Source organism: Bufo gargarizans, chromosome 6 (assembly GCF_014858855.1).
Source record: "Bufo gargarizans isolate SCDJY-AF-19 chromosome 6, ASM1485885v1, whole genome shotgun sequence".
Taxonomy (NCBI): Eukaryota; Metazoa; Chordata; class Amphibia; order Anura; family Bufonidae; genus Bufo; species Bufo gargarizans.
Genome location: NC_058085.1, coordinates 196512116 through 196534854, shown reverse-complemented (window position 1 = coordinate 196534854; position 22739 = coordinate 196512116). Strand labels below are relative to the sequence as shown.

Sequence of the window (22739 nt, the reverse complement as noted above, 5' to 3'; positions counted from 1 at the left end):
AAAGCTTTTTACACAAGGGGTCTGTCCGGTGGACCACGGGGGATTACTAGCCGTGTCTGGTGTAAAAATCCAAATACTAGGAAGCCCTCGGCCGTGAAGACAGGCATTGGTGCAGTCTACACCCTCATTGTATCTGTTTGCGAAAAGCTGGATGACAACCATGCGCCAGCATTACATGACTTCCACCAGTTGTCACCCAGCTCTGTCATACTATGGACAATACTGATGGAATTCCAGGGGGACAGCAGGGGCCCATATCGTGGTAAGAGTGCAGCACCCGGAACCTCCTCACACTGCACCTTCTCCCTTCTGCACTTTGGTTCCGTCGGGGGACACGTAACCTGACGTGTGAGAAGATCGATGAACACTTCCGGCGGAAGTAGCGCCCACGTGGACTGTGTGAGCGCAGGAAAGTGTGGAGCACAGCCGGGAGTCTGCACGGGTGATATAAGTAAGATATAAACATCAGACTGGTGTACTACAAGTCACAGCGTGGCTTTCTAATGGAGCAGTATGTGTAATGGTCCATAGCTTGCGCTGTACAGCTGCGGCGCTGAGTGTTAGGGTTGTCTCGCCTCAGCAAGTGCCATTTATCCTGTAGAGAGGAAGTCACTTACTAATGTATTGTGATTCTCCATATTGTCTCTTTCCAGGGTATCAACATTATACACTGCTGGTACCCAGGGGTTATGACCACCCTGCAATCCGACAGTGGTGGTCGTGGTTGCACACTATAGGAAAAATCACAGGCCTCTCTGGTGGCTGGGACTGTTGGAGTCCGTATAGACCTGCTTACACTGCACATTGCCAGGTGTTATGACCACCCTGTAATCCAGCAGTGGTGGTCGTGGTTGCACACTATAGACAAAATCACAAGCCTCTCTGGTGGCTGGGACTGTTGGAGTCCGTATAGACCTGCTTACACTGCACATTGCCAGGTGTTATGACCACCCTGTAATCCAGCAGTGGTGGTCGTGGTTGCACACTATAGACAAAATCACAGGCCTCTCTGGTGGCTGGGACTGTTGGAGTGCGTATAGACCTGCATACACTGCTCATTGCCAGGTGTTGTGACCACCCTGTAATCCAGCAGTGGTGGTCGTGGTTGCACACTATAGACAAAATCACAGGCCTCTCTGGTGGCTGGGACTGTTGGAGTGCGTATAGACCTGCATACACTGCTCATTGCCAGGTGTTGTGACCACCCTGTAATCCAGCAGTGGTGGTTGTGGTTGCACACTATAGACAAAATCACAAGCCTCTCTGGTGGCTGGGACTGTTGGAGTCCGTATAGACCTGCTTACACTGCACATTGCCAGGTGTTATGACCACCCTGTAGTCCGGGCTTGCACATTATAGGAATAAGTGCTGAGCTGTATATGTGCTCCCGCGGTCTGGATCAACGGAGAGGCTGGGGCTTTTTCCTACACTGTACAAGCACGACCACCACTGCTGGATTACAGGGTGTTTATAACCCCTGGAAATGAGTAATGTGATGAAAAAATGAAGCCAGCCAGCAAAGAATACAATATGGACAATCGCAATACATTAGTAAGGGCCGTGTATTACCCTTCCTCTACACTATAATTGCCACTTACTGAAGTGAGACAACCCCTTTAAGTGCCTGCCCGTTGCACTGTACATGTATGGTTGTGAGCTGTACCCACAGAGTGTTAAAGGGGTTGCCCATTAAGTGTCTAATCACTAGAGCAGGCTCCATGTTTCCGTGATGGAATGGCAGGTAGTACGTGTGTGCTGACACTATATTTCAGTTCTATGGGACTACTAGGGGTAGCCAACTACAGACGCTCTGCTTTCTCTGGCAGCCACATATAAAGTTACATGGGGTGTTGGGGCGTCTCAGGGTTTTACCCCTGCCGGTTACACACCTAGCCCCTTTCCTGTGTATAGGGGATAAGTTGTAAAGGGGCAATCCTTCAGAGGGGGTTTCCCTCAACTGCCATTTATCAGCATATAGCTGACACCTACTGATCGTTAATAGGGAAGTCTTGAACCCTTGCTTTCTGTACTGTAAGAAGCTTTGCACCTCATCACATGAGGGGACAGGTTTTTATTCACCAGAGGGAAACAATGAAGCAGTTTCCTAGAGAAATATTCGGTTTAGTGTTTTATGTCATCCATTTTGAGAATTTTGTCAGCCATTACAGCTTCAGTATAACACCCGACACCCCCCTCTGAACAGTTATGTTCAGCGGGTTCCAGCAGGGGTGCACCTAGCCTTTCTGCTGCCTGAGGCAAAATTTAAAACCGCAGCTACCCCCCCAATGCTAATTTCTTAACCTAACCCCTTTGCCACAATGAAAGCGCTCATTGCCCATGGCCCTTCTGCTGCCCCATCTTGCCTCTGCCTGGTGCTGCCTCACCTGGCTTCATTGGTGGTGCACCACTGGGTTCTAGAAACTAGCCAGTGGATGTAGCTGGAAGCAGACGTTTAGGAGGATAGGTCATCACTATCTAGAGCAGGGATGTCAAACTCGCGGCCCTCCAGCTGTTGCAAAACTACAACTCCCATCATGCCTGGGCATACTACAGCTATCAGGGAATGATGGGAGTTGTAGTTTTGCAACATCTGGAGGGCCATGAGTTTGACATCCATGATCTAGAGTGTGGACAAATCCCTTTAACCACCTCCCGTCCGCCCATAAAATAAAAACATCCGGGAGGTGGTTCTCTATCTCTGAATGGACGTTCCTGAATCTCCATTCAGAGACTGCAGCTGCACGCTAATCGTGCAGCTGCCAAGTGGGGGGCCTGCTGTCAGTGACAGCAGGGCAACCCACAGGGAAGGCAGGGACAGTTCCCAGGTGTCCCTGCCTTCTAGATTGCTGTATACACAGCGCTCACCGAGCACTATGTATACAGAGCAGGAAGCACTATGCGCTTCCTGTTCCGGCCCAGCGGTCATGTGACCGCCGGGGCCAGGAGAGTGCAGGAGCTGTCAGGTCTTCTACAGATCTCGATCACCCCTGCACTGAGGCTGTACAGCCTCTCTGGGGGGTGTATTTCTCCTGTAACTGGGGCTACTATGTCAGCCCCAGTTACAAGAGAAACCAATAGTGAGGGAAAAAAAAAGTGGTGTTAAATGTCCCCCAGATGTCTTGTATGGCCTTATGGGGGACGAAAAGTGTAAAAAAAAATAAAAATAAAAAATTCCCCAAGTAAGGAATAAAAAAATGTTAAAAATAGAAAAAAATAAAAATAAAATAGACATATTTGGTATTGCCTCGTCCATGACAGTCGGCTCTATAAATATATCACATGATCCACCCAGTCCGATAAACACCATAAAAAAAGTGTCAAACAAAGCCATTTTTGTCACCTTACATCACAAAAAGTGCAACACCAAGTGATCAAAAAGGTGTATGTCCCACAAAATGGTACCAATACAACCGTCACCTCATTCTGCAAAAAATGAGCCCCTACATAAGAAAATCGCTCAAAAAATAAAAAAACTATAGCTCTCAGAACATGGACACATTAAAACATATTTTTCTCGTGCATGGCATTGGGGGACACAGCACCATGGGTATATGTCCAACTACCACTAGGAGGCACTAGACACAAAGTGTTGGCTCCTCCCAGGTGGGCTATACCCTCTCCACAGGCACGAGGCTATTCAGTTTTAGTCTAGTGTCCGTAGGAGGCAGACCTGTCCTGCTTTTTTGCAGGTTCTGCTGTTTATTTTTATTCTTTTTTTCTCTCTTCCGCAGGTCGGTTTTTTTCCACCGTTATACCTGCTGCAGGCTGGGGCTCCATCGTGTTCCACTTTAGTTGCCCCCCCTGCGGGCGCGTACTTCGGTACCATCGCCGGTCACCCAGTCCCCACGGACTGCATCCGCAGTGGCTTGCCGGCATTCCCACGGTTCCCGTGTTGAGTCTGCCGAAGGGGTGACCGTGCTGCGCCCGAAGACATCGGATGGTGAGTATATCGGATGGTGAGTATACTCCCCTGTCCCTGTGTCCCTGCCCCAGGGTTAGGTTCCCTTCTGTGGCCAGGGGGATGGGATCCACCTTAGCTGGGGGTCCTGGGGAGCCTCTTCGTTCCTCCTAGCCAACCCCCTCCCCCTCCTGGGGGGGTTATATTCATTTTTTTCCTCCCTTCTTTTCCCCCTCGGTTGGTCTTTTCTCTCCTCCCTGGCCACAGTCTCTCCCTGGCTTCCCCGCTACTTTAGTCCCCGGCTTCTGCCGGGACTAGGCCTCATCTTCTATGGCCTGTCCCCGGCTCCCAGGTGCTCTGTTTGCCCTGATCTGCCTATCCCCAGGTGTCGCTTCTCCCCCCCTACCCTACTCACCTATTTTTATGGTTCGGTGGGCCCTCTGTCGGCCGCGGTTCGCCCCGCCCCCCTTGCTCCATTCCCGGCCACCTCATAAATCGAGGCCCCGGCTTTTGGGCCTGCTAGGCCGCAATCTTCCCGGCCCCTCCCCCTTGCTTCCCGGGCTTTTCTGAGCCCCGCCCGGCCCTCGGGAGGAGCTATCTCCTCACCCTTTCCTGGGCTAACATGTTTTTTCTGTTGGAGGGGGTGGTTAACCCCTCGATTGCTTCATGTCCCCTGCAGCCCTACTGACCACCTCTTTTTTGGGGAACAGCTGCTGCTGCACCTCTTTGGGGGAACACTGCGTCCGGGTCAGGATAGACAGCCTCTGCTGGCTGCTTTTTGAGCATCTCTTCTCCCAACAGCTCCTCGGTCGCCACGTGTTTTCACGTGCGTCCGCTGTCTACAATGGCTGCCATGTGGTCATCCTGTCCCTGCTGGTGTGCAGTACCTCTTCCCAGATCCCATTGTTTTCCCTGAACAATCTTTTTGTGTAGGTTCCCCATGAATGGGTCCCTCCGTGTCAATGCCATGGGAACCTTGGCCGACTCTCCTTGGCAGTGTCGCTGGAACGCTACCAACCCAAATTGCGGCCACCTCTGCCCTCCCAGGGTCCTCCCTGCAGATGGGGCATGCTCAGTTAGGGGTACCTGCACCCGGGTTCGGCGAGGGGTAGCTCACAGTACACCCTCGGGTGGTCTCAACGGGGTCCCACCCCTCCTCGGCATCCTCGGATCCCCCCCAGGACAGGCCTGAGGCTGGTGACGAATCCTTCCTGTCACCCCATCCGTTGCCTCTGGGGACACCTCTGCACCGATTCCCTCGGAACAGAGCATCAGGCGGTCTTCCTCCATATAGAAGCCCTCTGGGAGGTCAAGACTACGTGCACGGAGGAACCTCTCCTACCTAAACAGGGTTGGTATCCCCTCTAGTGGATTTTCGGATGGTGCTCCCCTGACCGCACAGGTATTCAACCGCACAGGTAAGGCAGCCGTCCCCGTGTTTAGCATACTGAGTCACCTACCCGGTGTCTGATACGTACGCCTTCTCCTTAACAGGGGGGTTCCTGCACCACTGCCATAGGCTGTCCCTGACAAGCCTTCCTGGTTCCCCTATACCAGGGGCTATCCTCTACACATTTGAGAGTGTTTCCGTGGGGTTCCCATCCTGGTGTTGGTGTTCGCCACTCTACCTCATTACAGGGAGTTCCTGTTCTGGGCAAGCGGTTAGCTCGGCTATCGCCTCCTGTAGGTTGGTGAGTTCAGAGCAATTGTACAGCCGCCTTGCCCCTTTTCTTAGGTAGTGTACCTACAGGAGCCATTACTCCTGGCTGGCTCTATGGTGTTCCATACAGCACTATTTCTCCCTTCCGGGTGAGATATACAGGTCGCTTCAATTGCCGTTGCAATTGCACCTGTCTGTTCCCAGCCACTTTGCTCCTGTCATAGGTGGAGTACCTACACCATCTCCTGATGCTGTAGCCAATTCCCCTGGCTTGGCGCTATGGTGTTCCATGCGACACTATTTCTCCCTTCCTGGCGAGATATACAGGCTGCCTTTAATTGCCGCTGCAATTGCGCCTGTCTGTTCCCAGCCAATTTGCTTCCTTCACAGGTAGAGTACCTACGCCATCACCGGTGCTGTAGCCGATACCTCTGGCGGGCTCTGTTGTGTTCCATGCGGCAACATTTCTCCCTACGGGCGGAATATAGAGGCCACTTTCAATTGCCGTAGAATTGCCCCTGTCCGGTTCAGTTACCTGTCTGTTCCCTGCCGCCTTGATCCCTTAACAGGTGGAGTACCTGAGCCATCTCCGGATGCGGTAGCCGTTCCTCCTGTCCGGCTTTATGGTGTTCCATGTGGCATTTTCTCTCCTTACAGGACGAGATATTGAGGCCTCCTCCTATTGCCGTGGCCATTGCACCTACCTCATCATAGTGTGCACCAAACGGCCATCTTACTCCCTTCATGGGTAGAGTCCCTGAACCGTCTCCGATGCTGCAGCCGTTCAACCTGTCTGGCTTCTAGGGTGTGCTATGCGGCCCTGTTTCTGTTGCCATTGCACCTACCTGATTGTGGTGTGCACCTGTCTTGTTCTTTGTGGTACCGTGCGGCCCTACTGGGTTCCATTGTTAACGCGGTTGCTGTTGCACCTCTCTGGGTCTAGGGTGCACCATGCGGCCACATTGCTTCGATCTTAAATGTAGTTCCTCTAACACAGCCATATTTCTACTTTACAGGTTGTGTACCTGTACCCTCCGTATGCTGTCTCATTCCCAGATGCTGTGGCTATGTTTCCACTCTCCTTAGTTGGCAACATGCAGCCACTTTCCCCATATTTTAGGCGTGTGTTTGTAGTACCCCAAGCGCTGGGCCCTGTGGTGCGGTCTGTAGCTCAGACAGTTTCTGTATCACTGGGTGTTTTCTGCCCACGGGTTCTAATCTGTGCTGCGGATGTTGGTTCCATCCATTTGGTTCTTCCATACATCTGCCACTCCTTTACTGTCGCGCTCATTGGTCTCCTTCTACCTCTCAAGGCACTGTCTGCACCAGGCCCCCTTCGTTCAGCGTGTGCATGGTTTCCATGTCTGGCAGGTGTGGGCCAGCCCAACCCCCACCTTGTCGGTCTACTGCTACTTCTGGTAGCTCCAGTATATGACTGATCTGTCTGATCCGGCGGGTGGTCCTCATTCAACCACGCTCCCTACTCCGTGGCCAGGTGGTTGTTGGCCTTCGTGCTGTAGTTGCTCTTGCCTTCTCTTTACGGTACTACGGTATGCTGTGCTCCGCGTTACCCCATGTTATAGGGGAGTACTCGCGTTGTTTCCTAATTGCTGAGCGGCCCATTCCTGGTGAAGTACAAGGATCTCCACTGGATCTTCTACCTTGTTTGGACACGTAGCTGGTGGCATCGGCCGCGGCTGCGGTTTTCTGTCATCGCTGGATGTCCGCCACACGGAATCCTTCTGGGTCCACGGCTTTTATCATTGCTGGACGTCCTCCCTGATGGGTCAAGGACAGGACCTCTGAGCGCCACACACACCTGTCTGAATTTTCAGCTGCTTGCTCTGGTATCGGACAGGGCCCCGTAGTTCCTTTTGGGTCCAGGTGTTTTCGGTATTCCCTTGTATTTTCTGCTTAGTTGTGCTACATGGCGGAGGGGCAGTCCTCTTGGACCTTGCCGTCGTCTGCACCTGTCTGGTGCTTTCTCCCCCCTGGAAGTTTTCTGTATGCCGGTCGCAGCTGGTTTCTACATTTCTATGTAGGCTACCCCGGTTTTTTCATGGCGACTTCTGCATTCCTTATGCATATGGATGTCTGTCGTTTTGTGGTACATCCCGAGCTGCTGTACTTGCCCTCTCTGGGACAATGTTTAAGGTTTGCTGGTCAATATTCTTGGTACGGCTAGTTGTCCATGGCCTATGCCCCTTCCCCTATGGTGGTTTCTTTTCGCCTTTCCTGGATATTCTGGCTTGCGTTGTCTTCTGGTGGTTCAGCTTCTGGTTCCTTGTGAGCCCATACTGGGTACTCCTTTCTGGAGTCCCTGTCCCTGTTCATTTGAGGTCCTCTTGGGATTTGTGTCTCTTTTTCCAGCCTCCCACGTCAAGTACCTGGTATTGAGTGGTTTAGTGCTGCGGTTTGCAGTTCCACCGTATGGTCTCCTTCGGGAGGGACCTCCTCCTGTTGTAGGACCTTTCCTCTTTAGGTTTTTTGGAGTGCTCTCCTTCTACTCCCATGTCTCTCAGTCCAGTGTGTCCTGCCGAGGTTGCCTGGCCTGTATCTGGCTTCTTTTTTCCATGCTACTTCACATGCCCAGTGTTTCCTCTGGTCTTGCGCTTCACGGTGATATCTTGTTTTCGGAGGCTTGCGCCTCGTCTCCTGTTTTTGGGGACGCAGGAGCTATCGTTCTTTTCCTGGTTTTTTACCTACAACCCCCTCCTTCTCCAGGGTTGGCGGTTTCCTCTAGCAGCCTTGGGTTTTCACCTTTACATGGGGCGCTTAGCTTCTTTCCTGGCCTTGCGGTGAGGGGAGTCCCCTCCCTTCACATGTGAGCCTTGCTATGGCTCCCCCACTCGTTTGGTTTTCAGTGCTTCCCTGTTTCTTTTCTCCCCTGGCCTTTCAGGGGATGGCCACAGGTTTTTTTGGGTCTGGAACAATGTAGAGCGTTGGGTAGTTTCACCACGCGGTGCTGTCCTAATTTTTTCTCCAGCCCTTGGCTGCGCTCTGTTTCCTTTTGCCACCTTCTTGCATTTGGGATTTTCTTCCAGTCATTTGTCCTGGGGTGCTGGCAGTCTTCCCTGCTTCTTCTGAGGTTTCTTCCTTGTTATGGAACCTCTTGCCCATCTCGTGTTTTTTCCCGTTGGGTCACATGGTTCTCCTGCACCTGTATGCCCAACCGGTGGCGCGTCTCTTCTTTTCCCTCCCTCAGGGACTGCTTTGGGACGTCCCATGGTGCTGTGTCCCCCAATGCCATGCACGAGAAAATTGGATTTTTTGTACTCACCGTAAAATCCTTTTCTTGTAGTAGGCATTGGGGGACACAGATCCCTCCCTATGTTTTTTCTTCCGCTTCTCCGGGCTGGTCTCTTGATCTTTCCCGGTACGGGAGTTGTTGGTTCCTTGCTTTTCTTCTCTCTCCTACTGCTTTTGGTACAAACTGAATAGCCTCGTGCCTGTGGAGAGGGTATAGCCCACCTGGGAGGAGCCAACACTTTTTGTGTCTAGTGCCTCCTAGTGGTAGTTGGACATATACCCATGGTGCTGTGTCCCCCAATGCCTACTACGAGAAAAGGATTTTACGGTGAGTACAAAAAATCCAATTTTTTGATTCAAAAGTGCTATTATTGTGTAAAACGTAAGTAAATAAGAAAAAGTATACATATTAGTAGGGATCGACCGATATTGATTTTTTTTTTAAAGCAGATACCGATAATCTGTGAACTTTCAGGCCGATAGCTGATAATTTATACCGATTTTGTGTGAATTTTCATTTTTGAAAATAATAACTAAAAAAATTCCTACACAAATCTGCTAAAAATGAATGTTTATTGTTAAAGGGAGTCTGTCACCAGATTGTGACCTTATAGACCGCTTACATAGCGCTCTAGCATAGCAGTCTATGATTCTAATGGTACCTTTGATGTGTGCTTCTGAAGTTCCCCCAAGGCAAAAACAGACTTTTATTCAAGGGATCGCAAGTGCCCAGGGCGGGGTTCACCTTGTTGGAGCCCAGGCTGTTCTGCCTCTTTTCGCCATATCCCCGCCCCAGCCTCTTCCTCTGCCCGCCCCGCTTTTCCTTTGCATCCTCTTTCTCTGCAGCCGGATCCCGCGCCTGCGCTATCCATTGCTTGGCCGGGGCATGCGCACTGCGATGCCCATTGTGGGCACGGCATCGCAGTAGCTACTACGCATGCGCCGGCCAAAGGCGAGCAACAGCGGCGAGGAGGCGGACCAGATACACCCACAATGGGCATCGCAGTGCGCATGCCCCGGCCAAGCAATGGATAGCGCAGGCGCGGGATTCGGCTGCAGAGAAGGAGGACGCAAAGGAAGAGCGGGGCGGGCAGAGGAAGAGGCTGGGCGGGGATATGGCGAAAAGAGGCAGAACAGCCTGGGCTCCAACAAGGTGAACCCCGCCCTGGGCACTTGCGATACCTTGAATAAAAGTCCGTTTTTGCCTTGGGGGAACTTCAGAAGCACACATCAAAGGTACCATTAGAATCATAGACTGCTATGCTAGAGCGCTATGTAAGCGGTCTATAAGGTCACAATCTGGTGACAGACTCCCTTTAATGTGTTTTTTTTTAATAAAAATTTTGTAAATCTTTTTTTTTCATTTATACTTAATAATTTTATTATTATTTACAAACTTTTAAAATTCTAAGCCTTCTAATGTCCTAAAAAACTAAAATGACATTTCCAAAATGATGCCAACATAAAGTAGACATATGGGTATTGTTAAGTAATAAATATTTTATGAGGTATCACTTTCTGTTTTAAAAGCAGAGACATTTTTGGTAAATTTTATTTTTTCATAAATAAAGGTGAAATATATTGACTCAAATTAATGACTGTCATGAAAATGTGTCACGAGAAAACAATCTGTGAATAGCTTGGATAAGTAAGTGTTACACCACATAAAGTGAGATATGTCAGATTAGCAAAATTAGGCCTGGTCAGGAAGGAGGAAATGGCCTGGATGTGAAGTGGTTAAGGGCTCATGCACACAAATGTATTTTTTGTACACATCTGAAATGTGTACAAAAATTTTTGGGGGATCCATTCACTTCAATTAGGCCACAAAAGATGTGGACAGCACCGCGTGCTCTCCGCGTCCATATGTCCATTCCGTGGCATCCACCAAAATATAGAACACGTCCTTTTCTTAAGGTAAGCTTATTAGAAATGTTGTTTTCCCATTGGTAGGCATGTTAAAGCCAGAGAGCCCCTTTAATCCCTTCCTGAATATTGGACATAAAGATTTTTAAGCTGCTTTATATTTCACAGATCAAGATTGAAAGATGGAGGAAAAGGAGCAAAAGAAACATCGCAAGAAAAACAGCGGGGCCAAAGCCAACAAGAAGCGGAAGCGGCATCAAGCAGAGGGTGAAACTGAGGAAGATGCCAGGAAGAGAAACCCCAAAGCCTTTGGCGTGCAGTCTGCTGTGCGCATGGCCCGAAACTTCCACAGGTAAAGGAATTGATGCTGTGAGAAGGATCAGGATCCACCCTCTCTCCATTCTGCTCCCACAGCACCAATGGCTGGCTTGTGTGGGTACTGGTGAAGAGAAATCCCTCACTTACTAGCACCATGCTGCATAGATGAGTCCGCAGATACCATGACTAAATGATTGCACACCCGTGCTTGGGTAGTCGGAGACGCTGCTCACATGAGAACAGGGGATAGTGTCTACTGATGGTGGGATGTGCTGTGGCCATTTTGGAGGGAAGAAGGGTCCAGGATGTTGGCAGATTTGTGGTAACTTGACTAAGCATTCCATATTAAATATTTGTCAGATTCGGGTGTCGCCTTAAGGGCCTGTTCACATGGAGTGTTTTGGCGCTGATTTTTGGAGAGTTTCCACTTCAAAATCAGCTCTAAAAACACCTCAAAACAGCCTCCTGTTCATTACAATGGGAAACAGCACTTGCCATTTTTTTACACATGAAAAAAAGCAGCAGCGTGTGCTATGTTGGGTCAGAATCGGCGCTGACGCCCAAAGAAATGAATAGGCTGAGCAGAATGCCATTCAGTCATTTTCAGATGGCGAGTCGACAGCTGAGACCCTATTGGGTGTGGGCACTTGCTTATGAAGGGCAGAGGTGGGGTTCCCTGGTCCTCTAGCAGCCATGTTGTCCTGTGGTTCCGATTTCTTGGCACCTCCGTTATGTAGCTTTGAAGATTCACATTAGTTTCTCTTCACAGGACACAAGATATTAAGATGAAGAAGCACCACATACCAGTAGTGGACCGTAGTCCCTTGGAGCCACCTCCTGTCGTCGTGGTAGTTGTTGGGCCCCCAAAAGTTGGAAAGAGTACACTGATTCGTTGCTTGATTAAAAACTTTACCAAGCAAAAACTCTCTGAGATCCGCGGACCTGTTACAATCGTCTCTGGTAAGAATGAATCTTTTAGTGAAGGATGTGATGAGAAATTTCTGATATCTAAACCGCTATTGACAGTTTGTTTAGGGCAGGGATGCTCAACCTGCGGCCCTCCAGCTGTTGTAAAACTACAACTCCCACAATGCCCTTCTGTAGGATGAATGATGGGCGTTGTAGTTTTACAACAGCTGGAGCATCGCTGGTTGAGCATCCCTGGTTTAGGGGGTTCAGTTTAGTGTGTTTTGATCTTGGCCACTAGGTGGCAGTGTTCTATTTCAAATCTTTCTGAAGCCCAGCACATACTTTTAAAAGGACTTTCTAATATTACTTACAGACTTTTTTCTTTATAAACGGTACTTGCCCATTTCCATCTGTTCCATAGCATTTGAATGAAGTGACACCACATATACACTAATGCTCCTCCACACTGCGTATGTGTGGAGGATGCAGACCCCTTGTTGTAGTGACTGTTGATGGTTCCAGTGGGCGATGGGACACACCACCTCTCCTGTGGATATGTGATAAATGTTGATTGTGAGACACCCCCTTTAATTTGCACCTATCCTGATTTACAGCCTGCATTACAGTACAGAGCCACATTCATCACTCTGAAGGGCTCACGTAGAAATCTCCCAGCATATCCCGCAGCTTTAAAGTCTACAGAGTGTATCTTGTATGACTTATGGCCTTATTAGACCAAACCATTTTCAGGCCAATTATTTGGAACCAGCATTCATAGGAACCCTCATTCCCAATGATTTGCTCATAGAATCATGCTGCTGTTTAGCTGGTAAATGAGTAAATGCACGTTTGTTGGCTGATTAGCATTTTTCATCTGTTCGAAATATGCAGTTATCTGCACATCTTTCTGTGTGATCAGGGATGTACTGCCGATAATCCGTAGAATTAAATGAGTGAGGGACAACTGCGGTCACAGTAGTTCCTCCCCAATTCACTTTTTATCAGCCGGTGTAATAGGCCACTGCAAATGATGGATGTGTTTATCAGTCAGTCTAACCAGGGACTGTATATTAATCTGATGCATTATTCGAGCACAGCTAAGCTTTTAGGGGTAAGTCCTTGTATCTTCTATGCTATTACCCATTTAAGTCAGTGGGTAAAAAAACCTGAGAAAAACAGATGGGATACCACCTGAACTGTATAGTTACCAAAATCAGTGATAAGCAGGTGTTCTAAGTAATGCTAGAAAATCAGTTCTCACCTCTCCTGTGTTCTCCCCTCTCCCTTATACTTGGTATCTTCATGCTGCTCCAAGGACCTTAGTTACAATGTCTGAAACTGTGCTGCACAAGCTCAGTAGTGAAGACCAGAGGAGGAAGTTCACTACTGGACATGTCTGCAGTCATCTCAGAACTGCTAGACCAGGCAGACAGCATTAAAGGGGTTGTCTTTTCACAGGAGTCCGCAGCCTGCTTCTGCCATGGAAAGATTCATACTTGCCTACTCCCCACTGCTGTGGTCCTGCATGTCGGCTCTCATGTGTCCATCTTCCGGTCCAGGGCTTGTTTAATTCATCTTCGGCATGATCATCTGTTCCACTGCAGCCAATGACTGGCTTCAGTGGTGATGTGTGTTTTGTGGACAAGTCACTCTAAAGCCTCTCATTGGCTGCAGCAGAGCATGTGATTCCAGGGAGGAAGTAAAGAAACCGTGGACTGGAAGATGGACACACAAGAGCCAGTACTCAGGACCGGAGCTGCAGATACCAGGTAAGTATGAATCTTTCCATAGTGGAGACAGGCTGTGGGCTTCTGTGAAAAGTTATTTATTCCCAGGCAACCCTTTCGCGACAGCACTGGATATAGCAGCACCACTTTTTACAGGTTTCTTTTATTTCTATTTAGACATCCACACGATTCTCTGCATTTCCAGGACTTACACATACGGCTTTTCTAACTTTTTCTGAGGACAAATTCATAGACCTCTAAGTAGCCTGATTACTTACATGATAGTAAGAAAAAGCCCTTTTACCATTTTACTACAGGAAATGTGTTACTACTGGAATATCAGCCATTCATGAAGAAGTCAGATTGTGATAAAATGCAGGAATCGGATTCAGGACTTTGGCTTACCGATTCCGTGGATGTCATTATAATCACTTATTTGAACTCTGTCTAATATTTTTCTTTTTAGGAAAGAAAAGACGTCTTACCATTATCGAATGTGGCTGTGACATCAACTCAATGATTGATTTGGCAAAAGTTGCTGATCTGGTAAGCAATATGACATCTCCTAAACATTCCCTGCCAGCTATTAATATTGTAATATCCCAATAGGTGCAAGGGGGGCAATCATGGAGGTGCACATCCATTGTTGCCTAGGTTTCCCCTAAGGCTGGGTTCACACCTGAGCGTTTTACAGCGCGTTCCTACGCGCTGTAAAACGCTCAACAAGGAGAAACCAATGATTCCCTATGGGAATGGTTCACACTTGGGCGTTTTACAGCGCGTACGATCGCGCTGTAAAACGCCCGACGCTCCAAAAAGTACATGAGCGACTTTTGGGGCGTTTGTGGCCATAGGACACTGTAGTGAATCACACAAACGCGCGTCAAACGCTCGTTTACTATTACAAAAACGCGCATAAAAATGCGCGTCAAAAACGCGCGTTTGCGCAACGCTCAAGTGTGAACCCAGCCTTATGCTTTTAAGGCTTAAAACCAGCGGTTCGTAGCTGGGTTTTTAAATGAGCACATATTTGTTTCCAAAAAATTTAAGTCATATTGTATTTAAGACTGGCACTCCAACCACGTGTACCACATGAAAATTTCAATTTATTCAGTATATACTCCTGAGAATAAACACAGTAAAAATACAATAAAATGTACAATAAAAAATTATGTATGGCACAGCGTGACTCTGAATGGATCCAATTAGGTCATACATAGGCTACACAGTTTGTGCCTATGGTGATAAAGAATACTGACTTAATACTAGAAATATTAAAAAACAGACATCTGTAAGGGGACAAAATGAGGACATGTGAATCACGACATATCTCTCTAGAGTCGCATATACAGTCCCTAAATTCGCTGTACAAAGGGAAATCCGAAGAATGTAAAAAAGAAGTCCTCTATTTTCTGAGGATATATTGTTAAAAACAGCAATGTGTTCCTAGAGATATGTCCAGGTATTCACCTAAGGAAGGTAATGGCTCTATGGAAACACACAGTAAAGTTGTGTTGGTGCAGGGATTAGCCTTAATCCATCAAACATAATACAGGCTATATCATCAGGACTGTGTTAGTCAGTAATATGACTAGTGGTTAAGTAGAGATGGTAGTTTAGGTGGTACTAAATGTCTTAGCAGTGACGTCTCGAAGCCGGTGACTGTTAATTCCGTACCCCAACTGCTACTCGCCACAATGTATGTATCTACGATACCCCGCCGGCGTCCTCGCTTACCACTAGCTGTCACGTGGTTTCGGCCAAGGCTCGTGAGAAGAGACTTTCAGTTCCCGTCTTCGAATTGGAAATAGCACAATCCTGGAGATGTAGAACTTTGGAGCACTCCAATTAAATTCATTCAGTCTATCCAAAGATGTTACTCAATATTTCCAGTAAGTAAAGATGCAGGGGTAAATTACGCCATGATTTTGGCGTGATTTACCCCTGCATCTTTACTTATTGGAAATATCGAGTAACATCTTTGGATAGACTGAATTAATTAAATTGGAGCGCTCCAAAGTTCTACATCCCCAGGATTGTGCTATTTCCAATTCGAAGCAGAGCCTGACATAATCTGGCACAATAGAAAATGGATCCGTCCCCCATTGACTTTCAATGGATTTCAAGACGCATCCGTCATAGATATAGAAAACATAATACAACCAGATCCGTTGTACAACGGATCCTGTTGTATTAGGCTACTTTCACACTAGCGTTTTTTGCGGATCGGTCATGGATCTGCAAAAACGCTTCAGTTAAAATAATACAACCGCGTGCATCGGTCATGAACGGATCTGGTTGTATTATATTTTCTATATCCATGATGGATCCGTCTTGAAATCCATTGAAAGTCAATGGGGGACGGATCCATTTTCTATTGTGCCAGATTATGTCAGAGGAAACTTATCCATCCCCATTGAGTTACATTGTGTGCCAGGACGGATCTGTTTTCTCTCCGTTCATGACGGATGCATGCGATTGTATTATTGTAACTGAAGCGTTTTTGCAGATCCATGACGGATCCGCCAAAAACGCTAGTGTGAAAGTAGCCTAATACAACAGTGTCCAGTCTCTACTCAGTGTCAGTGGTTAGTTGCTCTCTTGCTAAGTGTCAACACTAACCAGTTTTCTTCTCACTCAGGTTCTCATGCTCATAGATGCTAGCTTTGGTTTTGAAATGGAGACCTTTGAGTTCTTAAATATTTGCCAGGTCCATGGCTTTCCCAAAATAATGGGTGTCTTGACCCACCTAGACTCCTTCAAGAATAACAAACAGCTGCGCAAGGTCAAGAAGAGGCTGAAGCACAGGTTTTGGACAGAAGTCTATCAGGTGCGCTCTCTCTTTCTCGCTCGCTCTCACTCTCAGTCACACTCCCTGGTACACTTGCAGGGTGTAACATTATGTGCTTTGTTGGCATGACAAAAGATTATATTTGCTTTTCAGGGTGCAAAGCTTTTCTATCTGTCTGGAATGGTTTATTCAGAATATCAAAAGCAAGAAATACGTAATCTGGGGAGGTTCATCTCTGTGATGAAGTTTCGCCCTCTGGTTTGGCAGACATCACATCCTTATGTACTTGCAGACAGGTGAGCTTGATCCAGCTTATAGGAAGAAAATTGCATGCTGAGGATAACGCCTTCTTTGACAGGTTTATTGTGTAAAAGAGTGCGTCATTGCGATTGCTTCATACTTGTGTATCAGACTACTGCAGGGTTTATTAGTAGGTTTTCATAAAGAATGACAAGGTTGGGTCAACCAGGGCCAACCGGTCCATATGCCCCAGGAGTGGCTCTTTTTGGAAAAGGGAATGTTCAGTTAAGTATTAGAAAATAAACAAGGAATATTGATGAAAATCATGTGTGATCACCTATTAATCATGCAAACAACCTGAAGAGGCAATCATATGAAGTATGTAAAGCATAAAACATAACTTGTAATACATATTATTAATATGAGATATCCCTAAAAAAAAAAAATACACAAAAATGTGGTAGGAAAAGGCAGGTGCCTAATATCTATAACCAAAAATCCCTAATTGAGCCCTAAATGGGGGTGCTGTTCTGGCCCTGATAGGGTGCTACCTTTGTTTAGCTAACAGCAGAGCACCCGACCTGATGAGGGCAACCCTGTCAGGAACCTTGCCCTAAAATAAGTATCCCTAGTAAGCCCTTCTCCTATCTATCCCTACATGCATGTTTCGCCTTCAGAAGAAGACTCAGCATGCGGAGCTGAGCACAAATGTGGTTGGAGTCAAGGAGCCGCGGTACGGGCCGTAATGCATTGTCCCCGGACCGTCGGTTCCAATATAACGTTGGAGCTGAGTCCGGATGTGGAGTCAGCTCAAAGGCAAAATAGGGAGCGATATTGATGGCATGTGATAATGGCCTCAATCCTCCCTGACTAGGGGCCTAGTGTTTGCAGGCGATGAAAAGCCTAACTTACATGTGAAGGCCGCCGGTCTTTTAAACAGAGTGCCATCTCGAAACGAGGCTTCGCTCTCTCCTTGATGACGCGGTGGTGCGATGGTGACCACTACGTCATCTAGCCCATCTAGCTAGTCATCTACCTTTGTTTAGCTATCAGGGCAAGAACAGCACCCCCCATTTAGGGCTCAATTAGGGATTTTTCTCCCCACTCTGTCATATATAGTCACTACGTCATCTAGCCCAGGGATAGCTTCTACCTCAGTTTTGGCTTCCTTCCTGAGATCGTTGATCATTGGAACCTCCCGGGTTGTGGTAGGACATTTGGTTATAGATATTAGATGCCGCCGTGCACCTGCATTTTCCTACTACATTTTTAGTGTACTGTGATATATTATTTTTATTTATTTTCAGGGATATCTCATATTAATAATATGTATTAAAAGTTATGTTTTATGCTTTACCTACTTCATATGATTGCCTCTTCAGGTTGTTTGAATGTTCAGTTAAGATAATGCTTTTAAAAAGTACCTGTTGGTTTCCTGAAAGTATTCATTTTGGAGCATCTTTTCTTGAAACCGTGGTGTTCCTCCATTATTCATCCTGGAAAAGTATGAATAAATTGACAGCTGAGCAGTGGATACACACGCGCAGGCCATCCAGTTAGTGTAGAGGGATGCACTCTATTGACCTGGGGAATGGTAACCTGCGTTTGCAGGACGTATTGCATGTTGCAGGATTTTTTTGAGAATAGATTTTAGAATTATTCTATTAAATGGCATGTACTAAAACAGACATGTCAGAAGCAGTGACAGATCCTCCTTCATTTGTCAGACAAGCCTGGGGTTTACAAACTGTCATGAGGGAATAATGAAGGCTGTCCTGTAACAGTGTCGTACTACACCTATTATGTAGTGTTATTGAAATAGCTTCAGTGTTAATGTAACTTACAAGAGATTACAAGTCCAAGGCCAGAGGATGCACTACTGAGAAATTATGACCAGTCCCCTTATGACATGACTTCATTGTTTCAGACAACCAGACCAGATTGAACATATAGGTTGCCAGACATGTTCACACAGACCCCACACTTCAGACAATCATGGTTTATTTTCTGGGTATGCCACAAATGTGTGAGGTGGGAAAATATGTTACTAAATGTCTTTGAGCTGCTGAGTGGACTGGTTACACACTTTTTGTGGATTTTTTTTGGTGTAATTGCCTCGAGCATGAGAAAATACCATTATGGGAACCTCAGGGTCTTGATCTCTACTTATAAATTGTCCATTTGATTAGACTGCTCCAAATGTGCAGTTATTTTTGCTAAAATTTAAGCAGCTAAAACAGTGACGCTTTAAAGCCAATATTTCATAAGGAAAATAATGTTTGCTGTTTTCTCTTAGGATGGAAGATCTGACTAACCCAGAGGATGTCAGGCTAAATCCAAAGATAGACCGGAAAGTCTCATTGTATGGCTACCTTCGGGGGGCCTATTTGAAAAATAAGACCCAAGTTCACATACCAGGTTATTTCTCCATTCCTTACCTTATATGTGTCAAGCTTACCTTTGCATTGAAAGTAATTTAGCTTCCTCTTTCTTTTGTCGCCTTTTAATCTATTAGTTCTTTGATAAATTATAAGATCTGTAGGTTTTATTGAGCTCTCTCTTTGTAGGTGTTGGAGATTTTGCCTTCTCTGAGGTAAGCTTCCTTCCTGACCCGTGCCCCCTGCCAGACCAGCTGAAAAAGCGTTCTCTGAATGAGAAGGAGAAGACAATTTACGCCCCGCTCTCGGGTGTTGGAGGTGTTGTCTATGATAAAGATGCTGTTTATATCGACCTTGGACCAAACTATGCTCAACAAGAACAGCAGGTATGAGATCCAAGCGGGTGCCTGTTTATCTTGTGGGGACATAAGGCTCTCTAAATGGGTTGAGTAAATTACCTGAAAAACATTTTACAAGTTGCCAGTAGATTTTCTGTTCTGAAAATCTATTGCAAGAACCAAAGGGGTTCAGCTGTTACTTAGAGTTGGTGAGCTTGTTTTAAAGTCATCAATGGATGTGAATGCGGTGTGATTAATATAATTTGTGTAAATGATTGACTGCACTTTTCCACAAGAGATCTGTAATGCTTCATTGCATTGTGACTACATTGATGGATCTGAATGATTTCATTTTATTTTCCTTCAGAGAGCTGCAAAACCCTCACATGAACTGGTCAAGAGTCTCATTTCAACCAATGTCACCATCGATTCCAAGATGTCCACCAGCAAAGTGTCTTTATTCACTGACTCAAAACCTCTGGGAATGGAGGATGTTGAGAGCAAAGAGTAAGTTCTGTTAATTGGTTTATCTGCTTAGTTTAATTAGTAATTTTGATTTGGCAAATATTAAAAAGCTGGCCTGTTGATCAGATTTTTAGAGAAGCCAATCCTTCAGTGATCAATGGTTATCATAGGGGAAGTCATGTCAGGCCACTAATGCCAGACAAACTACTGACAGACATAGGTAGTGGCAGAGGTTACAGGAAGTTGCATACCTCTGTCTCTTTTAATTACGGTAGTGCTGAGAAATTGAACTTTTTAAGCTGCGGACACAGCTTCTGAAAGTGCCCCAGAGACAAGACCCACTGTGCGTGACAGCTGTGGTGTCCACCCAGGATACGGCCACAGCTGTCAATCACAGCAGAGTGGAGGGGCTGTGGAGCTGCTCCTACTCTCAGCCTGAAGCACTGGAACCTGCGGTTTGCCCCTCGATACACTTCCGGTGCACTTGCAGGAACTGTTCCTGCTGGATTCAAAGCTCATTTTTTAAGTATGTGAATAACAGGTAAGAATGAATTACCTCTTGTCGCCGGCCCCTACATATGTCTAACAGACTCTTTTTGATTTGATCACCCGTGTCCATGGGTTGCAATGTTTTGCTTTGCTGTAGCATGTCGATTAGTTGATTTGCCCCTATGGCGCTATTGCAGTATCTGGTCTGCTGCTAATCTGAGTGGACCAGAAGCAATGTTTACTGTAGGCTGGGTGCAGAAGATTGTGCAGCAAATTCATGACAAAGAGCATGCTCTGTTGTGCGGAATTGTCCAGTATGTGTGGATGGGGTCTAGACAATTCTATTTACTTGTATTGTGCTGTAAATTGCTGAAGATTTGCAGTGTAAAAGCCGTTATGTCCAAACCCTACCTTAAGCAGCAGCTTTTCTGACATACGTTTTAAAAACCACCTGCCCTAGACCACCAGAAATGCAGACATTAAGATCTCACTGACGTAGACCCCCAGTGACATGCTCACTAACTGCAGAAGCCTAGAATTAAATTTGGCAGGAAATATTGCCTAATGTATGTTTTGTAAGTCTCGAGAAAATGTCTTCATGGTGCCTGGTATTAATGTCATTTATTAGGTTTGAAATGCCAACAGAGGAAAAAGTAATAGATGCTGAAACTGGTCGGGTGCGTCGTAAAGCTGTATTCAAAGGAGACCAAAATGAGGAATTTGATGAGGAAGATGCCGATGAGGAATCTGAAAATGAAGAGAAGGATGATGATGATGAAATTGGTGAGGATGATGATGAAGCTGATTTGTCTGGGGAAGAAGATGATTGTGAAGATGATGATCAACATCCAAGTCGACGAGTTGCAAATAAAGTTAAAGCAGAGGAACATCTTAAACCAAATAGTTCAGAGATGCCAGCTTTTGCAGACAGCGATGATGACCTGGAGCACAGTGAGGATGAAACGGCTGAGGAAGAAGAGGACAGTGATGAGAATGATGTTGTGGTAAAGAAAAAGAGGACTTCGACGAAACGGACGTGTACGGGCGATGGAGGTAGAAAATCAACAGCCGCATTGGATAGTGGGAACTGCACTGGCGAGGATGGCAAATCATCTGATTCTGAAGAAGTAGAAGACATGGCTACTGATGAAGAGCCACCTAAAGGTGTAAATGAATCTGAAAGCACGTCTGAAGAGGACAGTGGTGATGAAGAAGACTTATTAAGAGAAGATGAAGACTTCATGGAAGACAGTGATGTCTCTGAAGACACAGCTGGTGAGTTACCCAGTGTCCCTAAAATATCCTCTGTAACTGACCATTTAGAGAAGAAATCCTTTCCATTGATAAAATGCAGTTGTAACTTTTACTTGTCAGTGTCAAAAACCATAACATATGATGAAATCGTATACCCACATACCGGTGGGTCATTTCAACAGAAAACTGACACTTTGGTTGTATCATTTCAAGCATCAATTGTTTGTCTATTTTCATGCCATCTTTTAATTGGTTAAAATTCTTCTATGTAAGTCCAGCTTCCAGAAGTCCTATATTTGATGTATATGTTCAATCTTGTGTATTAATATTGGATTCTTTATACCTTGTTTTTTTTACCTAAGGAGCTTTGAAGTGGAAAGAAGACCTGAAGAAGAAAGCAGCTGAAGTTTTCCTTCGACAGCAGCAGTCTGTTCCTAACCTCCGAAAACTTGTCTATGGAACAGGTGACGTACACTTTATGGTCTTCTACTCTAGGCTAATGGAAACGAGCATGGAGGAGTTTCATATATTTAATTTAGTTATTTCATATATTAGTTTATTTTGCTTCTTGTTGCTTTCAATCAATTTGCACCATTTCACAAAAGTGGTACAGAGGACTAGCCTCATAGTGTCATCATTTAGTGTCATCAGAAATCAGACTTCTGTCTCTCCATGCATTGCCCTATGATCGTGATTGTTCTTATTGACTGCTGTTTATAAGCACAACCTAATTATAAATCAGTATAGAGGCCGAATGTCTAACATACATAGTTTATAATGCTGAAAAAAGACATCCAGCCACCCAATTCAGCCTTTTATAGAAGAAAGTTATGTAAGAAAAATATCACGTATCCTACCAATGTGAAGGAAATCACTAATAATCTCTCCACATATGCAGAGGCGATAGGAAGTCAAATATCCCTAGGATAGGTCATCGGTATCGGAACGATTTTGGTCGGACACCTGGGACCTGCTGATCAGCTATTGAAGATGAAGTGGCGCTTCTGTGAGAACTGCAGCCTTTTTATTTAGGCCAGTGACTTCATATTCATCGGTCACATGGCTTAGCAGTATATCCCCCACCTATATGATATTTATAGCCCCTCCTTAAGGTAGTTTGTCAATATTGTACTCTCAGGGAACCTGTTTGTCACACT

General features: G+C 46.2%; 1 protein-coding gene across 2 annotated transcripts in view; it reads left to right on the top strand.

Moving 5' to 3' along the window:
* Positions 1–321: 321 nt before the first annotated feature.
* Positions 322–22739, top strand: part of BMS1 (BMS1 ribosome biogenesis factor) — a 58084-nt gene continuing 35666 nt past the window's right edge. Inside the window, exons 1-11 of one of the 2 annotated variants that reach the window (XM_044296486.1) lie at positions 322–451; positions 10842–11025; positions 11761–11951; positions 14094–14173; positions 16269–16457; positions 16572–16714; positions 18955–19076; positions 19226–19422; positions 19742–19881; positions 20957–21603; positions 21945–22046. In XM_044296486.1, coding sequence (XP_044152421.1) covers positions 10856–11025; positions 11761–11951; positions 14094–14173; positions 16269–16457; positions 16572–16714; positions 18955–19076; positions 19226–19422; positions 19742–19881; positions 20957–21603; positions 21945–22046 — 1981 coding nt within the window. In that variant the 5' untranslated portion in view covers positions 322–451; positions 10842–10855. Of the gene's footprint in view, positions 457–10841; positions 11026–11760; positions 11952–14093; positions 14174–16268; positions 16458–16571; positions 16715–18954; positions 19077–19225; positions 19423–19741; positions 19882–20956; positions 21604–21944; positions 22047–22739 lie in introns of both variants that reach the window. The other variant, XM_044296487.1, reaches the window with a different exon arrangement.